The sequence below is a fragment of the Artemia sp. Qi Xiang Cuo genome, chromosome 15, assembly GCF_049724085.1.
Source record: "Artemia sp. Qi Xiang Cuo chromosome 15, ASM4972408v1, whole genome shotgun sequence".
Lineage (NCBI taxonomy): Eukaryota > Metazoa > Arthropoda > Branchiopoda > Anostraca > Artemiidae > Artemia > Artemia sp. Qi Xiang Cuo.
Genome location: NC_142808.1, coordinates 44,036,088 through 44,048,347, shown reverse-complemented (window position 1 = coordinate 44,048,347; position 12,260 = coordinate 44,036,088). Strand labels below are relative to the sequence as shown.

Genomic DNA, 12,260 nt, shown 5'->3' with positions numbered 1-12,260 from the left:
ATCCCGTTTCTATTTTGATTAATGACAGTCCCAGTCTTTTTGATGGTAAGAAGAATTTGACATCAAAAACAAATTTTTCTTAGTCTCTAATGTTTATCAGGACTACCCATAGGTCCTTGCAGTATTATTTGAACCCTTCCTCCTGAAGATGATCCTGCTGTACAATTCTTCTTCGCAAGTCACTTTCCATGATAGAGTTGGAAATAAATTGTTCCTAGCCTCAAATGCTTATCAGATATCAATGATAGGTAAATGAACCAAGATCGGATCCAGGGGTGTTTTTAAGAAGCACTTGCACCCATAAGAAATTGCACTAATTACAGGGATGGAGGGGCGGAAAATACGAATGGGAGAGCCGAAGTTTCGTTGGCGCCCCATCCAGTCAATATTTTTGTATCCACCCCAAGTATGAACTAGCTAAAGTTACAAGGCCCTCATCGCCAAGGATGACTATGCTCTATCAACCAATCATTACTTTCCAGTATTTCTCTTCCTTCTCACTTTTACTCCGGATTTCTTTTTCAACATGTACTGTAATGTTGAAGTTGTTGACACTTCGAAGTTGTAAATAGTATATCTCATGACGGATAAGCAAGCAATTATATCTATAATTTTATAAGGTCATCAAGCGATGTAATTCAACATTTAAACAAAGCTCCGTGTTTCCTAGTTCCAAACTTCATTTTCCGGCTGGGGAACAATTTTCAAAGAGTCACAGGAGCAAGGGCCAAGCTTTACTTAGCAAAGAGATAATCAAAACATGTTCAGATAATCCTCTTTGATATAGACTATAAAATTCCATTTCAGCTCACACGCTTTTGGCTCTGGTTCAAGGGCTAGTAAAAATCACCGTCTTTTGCCCCAGGAAAGAATTATATGTAGCTTTTAAAGATTTTATACCATTTTCAATAATTCGGCCCATTGTCCGTGCTTTTCGTAAAAGACTAGACCCTTTACGCATTCTGGTAACAAACTAAAGGGGGGGGGGATAGAAAAATAAAAAAGATTAAATGAAAACTTTGATCCGTCAACACAATTTATTAAAGCTAACTACAGGGTGGGCGGAAAGTAACTCCCTATTAAAGTAACTCCCTATTTTGATTAATAAAACAATGTACATTATATTTATTTATTCTCAAAACAATTAATCATACAAGGTAGGCATAAATGGTAAGTTATCTCTAAAATTCAATATGTGCCCCATATCTTTCCACCAGCTGCTGCAAACGTTCAGGAATGGCATCCACTGACTTTCTCAGAAACTCCGCTGGGATGGTGGACATGACTCCCTTAATTTGATCCTCCAGTTCTTCGAGTGTCTTTGGTTTGGAGCGGTAGACTTCTTCCTTTACCCAACCCCAAAGAAAAAAGTCGCAGGGTGTCAAATCCAGGCTCCTGGATGGCCATTCATGTGGACCACGACGTCCCAACCAATGCCCCGAAAAGCGAGCATCCAGCCATTCGCGGACAACAAGAGCAATGTGTGGTGGGGCGCCATCTTGCATAAATATCAACTCGTCGATGTTCTCCCATGTGCTGACAGCTGACCAGACTCTATCACGCAACATATCAAGGTATCGTTCAGCATTCATGGTGTTGGGCAGAAGAAATGGGCCCACAACCTGATATGAGGTGATACCACACCACACCGTTACTTTGGGTCGATTTTGCTGTTTTTCAACTGTCATCATAGGATCCTCTCCTGCCCAGTAGTGGCAGTTGTGACGGTTGACAAAACCTCCGTCGTGAAACACAGCCTCATCAGTCCAGAGGATGTTGCGGAAGAGATGGGGCCACTCTTCATGCCAAGCCAGCATGATTTCTCCGAACTCCATGCGAATGTCACAGTCCTCATCCGAGAGTGGTTGGCAGTAGTGCGGCTTCCACGCACGCCAGTTCAACTCTTTCTTGAGCACAGGTCGCACTGTGTAGCGGGTGAGTCCACTTTCCAGAGCTGCCTGGCCATTTGACTTTCCTGGACTACGCTTGAACAGTGCTTGGACTGCGCGCACTGTCTTCTGGGTTGTGGATGTAGAAGGGCGTCCACTTCAGCGAACATCTACCACAGATCCTGTGGTCATGAGCTTCGCGTGACAGTTTCTTATTGTTTTTGGATCCACTTGGGCACGTGGTCCATGAATAGTCCGCCACCATCGTTGAACTCGTACGACAGATTGCCAAACTTCATATCGTGACGCCAGCTGGGCACGCTCCTGAAGTGTTAACTGCTGAGCCATGTTACAGTTTTATCTGAAATCAAAAACAAAACTATCAATAAAATTGTACCATTTGAGAGAATTAATCATGAAAATATGACAAAGCAGTAACAAATTATATACAATTTATAAATAATTTAAAATAGGGAGTTACTTTCTGCCCACCCTGATAGACGTCAAGAAGACTATTTGAGAGGAAATATTCCAAGAACAGTTGGATATGGAATTAGAGAGTTTATGATATAGTTTTAGGGGGAAAGTTAGAAATAACAGCTGGAAACACTAGCGATTAAAGTTTCAAATTGGTAAAAAGTATAGGTTTTCGTTTACGAAGTTTCTGAGTAATAGATTATATTTTAATAACGGGTAAGGGAGTGTGGGAAGCAGAGAAGGCATCAAATTATCAACCCAAGAGATGTGAAATGGAGGTTACGTATAGAATTGAAAAAGATATGGAAGATCCAGCCAGACGACTAAAAATAAGATATTACATGAGTTGGTTAAGAAATTGAGGAAAGTAACCAGTTCGAACTAGTTATAGTCTTAGGAAAGGGTTAGGAATTGAACCAAATTTTCACCCTTCAGAATGATAAAGCCCTCAAAGTATAAAGTGCATTCGGTCCTGAGTTCTCTAGATTACGAAAGGCATTTAGTTCAGATGATAATAAAGTTCTAGTGCAGGTCTAATCCTTGTATGGTATTAGTTAATGGGAAAGTAACTCTTTTAGACTTAGATTATACAGAGGGTTGTTCCAGATAGAAACGTTAATAAATTGAACGGATTTTTGAACTTTCTCAAGAACACTGTGCGAGTGAGAAGTAATTTCTAGAAGACTGGGTCACTTAAGTTAGGAATAAATGTGGCTGTAGAGTTGGTGTAATAAGAAAATTGACTAAATTGATAGCTTCAATTACCTAGGTAGTATACTAATTTAAGCACCAATACTGCATAAGGAGAAAAGGATATGGTCCCGTATAGGATTTTTATTTGAATTTTATTTATTTTTTTATTTTTTATTTTAAATTTATTTAATTGTTTGTTTTCTTTTTTTATACTTACCGTACTTTTTAATTTTTGAATTTTTTGACGAATTTTGATTATATATTTACACCGGATGTAAAAAGTAAACTTTTACATCCACAGTAAATGTGGTGGATCAAAGTATATGTAGAAAACAGAATAGCCAAAGCGTAGTGTATTTCTCTTGATTAAAGTTAATTAAAGTTTGAAGGAGTAGGAGAATAAGTCTCTGATTAAGATACTAGAAGCTAATACAATTACCTATAAAAATCACTTCCAAATATTTGTTGATTGGTCCAAAATGAATGAGAAGGTTGCAAGCAGTGTTTTCCTTCCCCACCTGAAAATTACAACGGGCAAGAGATTATTTAATAATTTATCTATAATGTCTGCTGAATTAAATGTCATAATCATGGCATTAGAACACCTTAAGGAAAACCAACCTTTGATTGCAAATTCGAATAATATTATCATCTATTCCGACTCTTTATCAAGCCTTGAGTTGCTGGCCTCAGCTCCACAATATAAGTTGGACATTGACACTTATCATTGTCTCAGTATTATTGATTATCTTGCTTCAAGTGGCATAAAAACTTATATTCAGTATATTCCTAGCCACTTGGTATAAGTGGTAATCATCAGGTTGATGAAATAGCTAAAAATACTATAAATATTGACCAGCCACGTGGGAGACCAATCCCAATTAGAGATATTTTCCGATGTAGGCTATCAGATATTAATTTTAATAAGATTAATCCTATCCTTTCCCCCTTTCCCAATAAGTATCTTTCTAAAATCTATGATAGAATTCGTTCTGGAACAAATGGACTAAATTTCCTTGCATTCTCATATAAGCTTTCTAATTCAAGTGGTTCAATTCCCCTGTCCCCTCTTTGCAGGCATTGTAATATGAATAATGAAACAATTGACCATTGCCTATTTGAATGTAATATGCTGACGTCAGCACAACATACCTTGCTTTGTAAACTGATAAAAGACTTCAAACACCACAAAATCTCACTATCAGCCAAGAGCTTAGCCAACTATACCTGCACACAGAGCACAGAAATTGATATCTATCATCTTATATTTGAACTCCTTGAGTCAAAAGATCTACTGAAAGATATCTGAGAATATCTAATAAATAAGAGACAACCAAGACAGTAGCTCTGTAGCCCACAGAGTGAAGCAAAAAGAAGAGGGCTAAATAGTACCAACTGAATAGCCCGCCTGCTGTGAATTAGAAGAAGAAGAAGAAGAAGCTATGGTAATGACAGAGATCAAATAAGGCTCTGAAAAATAGACAATCCTAGAGTCTGAGGAAGATTGCTTGATATTTTCCATAGACCGTCTATCAACTCAATAATTTTTGTATTGATTTCCAAGAAAAATAATTTTAGGTGAGGAAAGCATTTCAGACATACTTTGAATTAAAACCAACAAAGCCTAAACTGAAACGCCTTCGTGAAATGCTGCAGTCTAGATTATATAATGGACCTGAGCTAGAAATGGAGGTTGATAGAAAAACTTTAACGTTTGATGAGCTGTCTGGCAGAATACAAGCAAGTGAAAAAGAACTGAAGGATGCTCTGGATGAAAACCATGCCTTCATCTTAAATGGTAAGACCGTAGATATTTCAAATTTAATAAGGTTGTCAATTTTGATTATACCCGTTGGCAAAAAAATTATTGTCGCGTTATCTTGTGAATTCACGTGGAAGCACGGGCTTCATTTTAATCGGATTGGATTGGTTAAGTTGAAATTTACACAATCATATATGTCTAAAAAATTAAGAACAATCGAAAGTTCGATTTTATTTAAAAAGACTTCTATATGCACATTTGTAGTTTTAGCAGTAACGGTGCCAAATTAGCAAAAAAAGATGCTTAAAAAATATTGAAAAGCTAAAAACAATGTTTCGCCAAACATCTTAGGAATATGTAGATTTTCTGTGAAGGCGTAGTCATCTTTGGGAATCAACATCACTAATATTACAATTTTTACGGACGCAATGTTCATGTCAAATTAACTAATTAGTTTTTTTTTATCTGCTTTTACGGTTCAACGGGGCAACACTGAGAAAAATGTGATACTGCCTTAAAAAGTTCATAATCTTGAAACAACCAAAATAAAAATCTTAGAATCTTAGAAAGAAGGGTTTTACATATGAATAGATCTTTTTTTTTATACTTGAAACTTAATGTGTCAAAATCATTGTGCAGTTATCAGTATTAAATGAAAAAAATAGAGTTTTTCTGTGACAATTGGAGAGCGAAGTTTAAAGTAAGGATCAACAAAAATTAGCTTAAAACAGCTTTAAGACTTTAAACAGAAAACAAGCATAAATTACTTATAAATGATAAGACCAAAACTAAAAACAAATAATAAATTGGAACAAACCTGATTTGATGTCACTACCCCTCAAACCCCCAAAAGGCTAGAGTGTGAACCGAATATTAAATAAATTGCTGAAGTTAAAATTTTCATTTTTTCTGTACATTTGAGAGGGCTGTGTTTCAAAGGAAGGAAATGTTGACGAATTTAATGCAGTAGTAGGGTGTGCTATTCAGAGTTGGCGATCGTAGCCAGAAAAATTTCGCACGGTCTGACTTATCAGTTGTATCGAACAGTAGTCAGGACTGTTTTACTGACCTATTTGGATTTTATCTTCAAATCAAGAATAAAAAGAGAAAAAATAACTGAAATTACTTATGTGTAAGGGATTATCGATATTGAATAGCGCTTGTGTAGCAGATGACTGCTTCTTGTCTGATGATCTATAGCAGATGATCAGCAGACAGAACTTCCATAGCAGACGACTGCTTCTTGGCTGATAATCTATAACCGATGATCAGCAGATAGCACTTCTATAGCAAATGACTGCTTTTTGGCTGGTGATCTATAACCGATGATCAGCAGATAGCACTTCTATAGCAAATGACTGCTTCTTGGCTAGTGATCTATAGCAGATGATCTGCATTACCAATAGGTGACTGGTTCTGAAGAAGAATGTTTCAACGATTGTGCTACCAATGGTAAAATGTGATTTTCTTCAGTTTTCAAGATGGAGAACTGTAAACCTCAAATTGAGGGTTTTGAAAATGCAAAATTAATTTGCCATCCCATAATTAAGATTCTCTTGAATTTTGGTAATATGTGGACAACTATTGTTGTTTGTAGTAAAAGTGACAGATAGTGACACTTTTTTGTGGTATTTTTTTCGTTACTTAGAATGGGTACTTAATGTGTCAATTTTAATTCAGATGAGCCCTCTTCCAATATTCTATGGCAGCAGGCTTGATGTAATCAACAGTGGTTTAGGAATTCTTCAAAGGTTTTGTCAAGTCTTATGTGTATGAACATAGCATTAGCGTGTCTTTTCACACATACACAGAGAAACTAGCATAAACTAGTAGTTGCAGAAGTAGTAATTTATTTAAAAAAAAAACACACACTAACAAAATCAATCTATAGCATACCAAAAGCGTGGTTTGTGAGGGTGCTCCACAAGAACAACTGTAAGGTACACGGAATTTTAAGTGTTGGAGGGTAAAACCGTGCACCAAAAACATATTCATAAACAAGATATGTTTACCCCAACAATGAGCCAAATTGGGGTAGTCCTGATGTCAAATGATTGGCAATAGGGAGAAGACCTTGTCTAATAAATCAGAAAAAGGAGATTATTTTGAGGATCATTCCATTAATAGTATTAATAATAATTTTTTATTATTAATAATAAAATAAATAATCAAATATTTATAATCATTTTGTAATTTCATTTTCATGAAATAAAGTAGAGATAAAAAGTAGAAAGTAGAGAGCATAGGCGGCAGTAAGTAGGATATAAGCAAATTGAATCCGAAATTTTCATTTTTCCCATATAAAGTAAGTAAAGTCGCATTGAAATAAATGAAAAAAGTGTTATTAAACGAAAACTTTTTTTTTAATAAATTTAAGTTTTGTTAAACTTGGGCCTGAAAATTTCGGGAGAAAGGAGAGGGGGCGCTGATCAAGATTTTTCCCTGGGCGCAAGAGAGGCTAGAACTGCCACTTCAAGTCTAACCTTGTGCCAATATTCGAGAGAGTTATTTCATGGTTTGATGCGAATTACTTGGCCTTGAATGTTGGTAAGTCACATTTTCTTATTTTTTCTCAAAATGGTGTAGCTTTCCCTCGGCTTACACACCTTCAGGTGTCACAAGGCTCCTTGTGTAGATCAGAGAATCAGGTGGTCCGGTTTCTGGGTATCCTGCTTGATGAGAACCTTTCATTTAGAAACCATGTAGCCATGATTAGGGTTAAGGTCTCACGGAGTTTGGGTATCCTTCAAAAACTCGGACACAAATTTCCTGAATTTACTCTGAAGCTTCTTTTTTTCTGCCTTGTTCAGTCATATGTTTGGTATTGCCCCATTGTATGTATGTCTACTTTTCCTTCTATACTGCGGTCACTTTATGTCATGCATAATAAAGCACAGCGTCTGGTTATGGACACCAACCGTTCTTCACCTAAACCGCTCTTAAATCTACAGTCTACTTACATTCTTTCTGGTACTTCTTTCGTCTTTCATCAGCTTCATGGTAATGTTCCAAAATCTCTTCAGAAAACTCCTGTGTTTATTTCTTATTCAGCTCCATATAGTCTTCGTTTTTGACATAATGTCTGCATTCCTCCTACCCCTACTATGCGGCCAGATTTCAATATCCTCATTGCTTGTCAACAGGTCTGGAATTCCCTACCTTCTTCAGTACAGAGACGCCACTCGTTTGGGATTTTTGAAAGGATTCTTAAGGGCCATTTAGTTAAGAATCAAACAGAATAGCATTTTGTTTTTATTTTTTTGTTATTTTTTTTTCTCCTATGAGGAGTTGATGTCCCCGGAGTGTTTATTTCACGGTGTATGGTTGTCTTCTCTGCGTTTTGACTCCCAGGCCTCAGGTATATTCTCTTTTTAATCTTATATCTTATTTGGCCATTGTTCTCTCTTTTTTTTCTTCACTATTTCACTACTTAAATACTTTTTTTCACTAATCTTTTCTTCACTACTTAAATAGAGTTTTAATAGAAATTTACGAAGTTGAACCAGATCGTCATCCCTAGGCTCCCGTGCTGTAGTGATCCCCTCCTTTCCCCCCTCATGTGTTAGCAATTTAATGTGCAATAGTAACTTGATAAGGATATTGCCACTGACATTGACTGCTACAATAGTTTATGTATATTACTGTAGGTTTCACAGTCTATGTTTGGTCTTCGAAGTGTCAGGTGTAGAAGTCTTCTTTGTAGTTCTATGGTAGCGTTGTCCGACATTATGTATAGGATTTCTAGTGTATCTAAATTTCATAAAATATGTAATTTCGATTTGATATTAATATTGATTTGATATTAGATGGCAAAATTATTTATGCAGAATTGATAAATTTACGGAACTTTCCGAGTGTGCATTTACAAATTAGTACTTCTTAAATTGACGTAGATTATAAGTCGCACTCGTTATATAAGTCAAAAATATTTTTCTTAGGTAAATCTATTGTTTTGTCAGCATATAGTTTTTTTCTTTTTTTTTTGTTGTTGCTTATGTTGATTTTGTTATTGTATCCCCCTTGCATCCCTGGCCATGGAGCCTTTCGAGGAGTGATAAGAGTAATGTATTTGAAATCTGTATTTATTGGTGGATTAACTTACTTACTGAATTCCTTCATTTTCATTTTTGACTCCCTCACTTGTTCTCTGTCGTATGTGTTCTAAATGCATGTGTCTTTGCTCTCCATTTTTATTTTTAACACGCTCTAATTGCCGTTTTCGCATTTCTTCTAACCGCCTGTGTCTTTGTTCTTCATTTTCATTTTTGACATGTTTTTGGACTTTGATTACTTCAGACAATTTAGCAATGGCCTTTGCTTTAGCTGTCCGTATTGGTGTTGTCACAGCTTGTGGTCCAGATTGTCGAATTTCACATCATATCATGTTTGATAGTTCAGGTGTTGGTTCCAAAGAATCATCATTTATAGTAATTAATTAAAAAAACTTTTTCCACAAAATAAGTTTTTAAAAAAAAGTAAAGAACTCCATTAAACCCAAAATGAACAAGAATCGAATCAAATAATCTACCATGCATACAACTACCACAAATCAGTATCAATAAATAAATGAAACCCAAAACAAACAGAAAGTACAATAAATAACAGAGTCAAACTCAAAACAAGTAGAAATTAATATGAGTAGGGTTCTAAATCCCTATGCTTTCTAAAAGCCAGAATATAATTTGTACTTTACTGAAAAAAAATCAAATGAACTTGTACTTTACTGAAAAAAAATGATTGTACTTTTGATATGATGGTTCATTCTATCCCAAAAAATAAATATCTACTCCCCATCCAAGTTTTAAATAAAGGCGCTAACTTTAGAATGACATTTTTGAACTGTCGCGGGTTACTAAATATTTTTGATCGAATATCCCTGTTTATTTCTCATCATAATATAGATGTCTTCGCCTCTTGTGAAACATTTTTAAATGATTCGACAAACCCATTTATTAATAAACAGGATTATACTTTTTTTCATAAGAATCGGATTAATAAAAAACAGGGAGGGGTAGGTTTTTTCATTAAATCAACAATTCAGTCAGATCTGGTGAGTGAATTTGATCACCTATATCTTGAAATGACGTTTGAATTTTTGGCAGTTAAAATAGATGTAAATGGTATGAAAATTTTGTGTTGTGTTTTTTACCGGCCTCCATGTTCTCCTGCTTCAAAATTCATGGAACTTCTTGATGATTTTGTGCTTATTGCTTCGAAAAAGTATCAAAAAATAGTTATCATGGGTGACTTTAATATTGATTTATATAATTCTAATAATTCAAGTGGTAATTTCCACAGAATATCTTCTGACGGGGCTGACTTGTTATCAGTTTGCCTATCCCGTGGTCTCTTACCAGCTTATGGAGTCCCAACAAGAATAACTAAAGATTTTGCTTCCTTTATTGATAATTTGTTTCCGAATCTGGAACTAAAAGCTAGTGATGTGGTTATTGAAGATTTTTCAGACCACTTGATGTTTGTGACTGACCTTCACTTGATTACAGAGCTGAATAGGCCTACTAAAAAGAAAAATGAGAGTGACTAATAGAAACTCCTTTAGTAAACTTAAAGTATTGCTTTCTTCGAGGGATTTTTCTGTTTGTTTAGAGTCTTCAGACCCTGATTTTGTTGCTGAATTTTTTGTGAGTCAGTTTAAACGTTGTTTCAATAATACTTTCCCTCTCCGCCAAATATCGAGAAGAAATAGTATAAATCCAATTAAGTCTGCGATATCTCCTGGATTGCTGGTATCAATAAAAAATAAGAATCTGTTATATAAGGCAGACTTAATGCATCCATCTGAAGTTAAATTAGCTGAATTTCGCAGATACAAAATTGTTTAACAAAAATTTAAGATCAGCAAAAAGTCATTACTTCGCCGAAGCATTTGTTGAAGCAGAAGGGTCCCCCAAGAAAACATGGGAAATAATTAATAAGTGCTTAGGAAAGCATAAGACCCATGATCTTCCTGATGAATTAATAGCTGAAGATAGAACTAAACTGGCTACAGGGAAAGTGGAAGTCATAAATGCATTAAATATACACTTTGCGAAAATTGGTGGGGAAACCGCGTCAACTGCTGGAAACAACCTGAGCCGTCATCTGGATAATGAAACTGGAGAGGACTTTAAACCATATATACCCCCGCCTCTCCGTTGCTCCATTTTTCTTACTCCTGTAACCTGAACTTTTACTTGCCACAAACCTTTCTAGGAGTGGATCTTTAGAAGGGATCGATGGGTCATCGACTAATCTGATTAAGTGCATAGCACCAAATATTATAAACCCGCTTTTCCATGTGTTCAACCTCTGTTTTAAAACCGGAAGATTTCCTTGTTGTTTCAAGTCTGCAAGAATTATCTCTTTGTATAAAGGAGGAGACCCAAAGAACCCAACAAACTATTGGCCAATTTCGATCCTGTCTACATTTGGGCAGTTGCTTAAAAAGTGCCTATATAACCGTATAGTCAGCTTTCTAATGAAATCTAAATTTTTTAGTCCGATGCAATTTGGGTTCCGGAAGTCTCACTCTACTGAACATGCTATTATGGCAATGACTCAGTTTGTTCATGACGCCCTCGACAAAGGTGATATTCCTGCTACAATTTTTATTGATATTAAAAAGGCATTTGATACGATTTCCCATAAAATATTGCATACTAAACTTGATAACTGCTGCATAAGAGGCCCAGTTAATGACTTAGTAATGTCATACCTAAGAAACCGAAATCAGTATGTAGACGGAGGTGATACTTCTTCCTCATCAGTATCTCAATCTCAGTCAGTTGGAGTCCCACAAGGCTCTCTTTTGGGTCCACTCCTATTTCTTATTTATGTTAATGATATCAGTAATAGCATCAAAGATATTGGCCTTAACATATTATTCGCCGATGACACGGCATGCAATGTCAGCAGCCCCGACTCTAGATCTTTGAAGCTTAGGTTGGAATCAGCACTGTCGAGGCTTATCTTATGGTTCTCGAGAAATAAATTGACTATGTACTAAGACAAAATTCATCATCTTCTCTCGAACTGGAGAAACAGCACCGGAAAGTATGATGATTAATGTTCAAGGCCTGCCCATTGAAATTGAAAACGTTGATGATATTAAATATCTCGGGATAGTACTGGATTCAAGTTTACCTTTAAAAGCCATGCAATTTATCTTCGAATGAAACTGGCACGAAATATTGGAATGATGAATCATCTGAAATTTGTTCTGCCGTTTTTTGCCCTGAAATCTCTTTGTCATTCTCTAGTGCATTCATATATAAATTATTGTCCCATTTATTTTTTTGAATACTTCTAAAACTCATATTCTTCATCTTCAGAGGCAACAGTATAAAGCTTGGTATTTATTGAGAATGTGCTTTCATAGCCTAGTTTCTTATGCTGGTAAATTGTCAACAAAAAGAATGTATCAAATATTAAATATCCTT

At 35.7% G+C, this 12,260-nt stretch overlaps 1 protein-coding gene across 1 annotated transcript in view; it reads left to right on the top strand.

Annotated features, from left to right (window-relative positions):
- The window catches only part of LOC148943708 (sister chromatid cohesion protein DCC1), a 43,454-nt gene that overhangs the window by 19,622 nt on the left and 11,572 nt on the right, over positions 1–12,260 (top strand). The window contains exon 3 of the mRNA XM_089101411.1: positions 4,638–4,857. Coding sequence (XP_088957537.1) covers positions 4,638–4,857 — 220 coding nt within the window. The remainder of the gene's footprint in view (positions 1–4,637; positions 4,858–12,260) is intronic.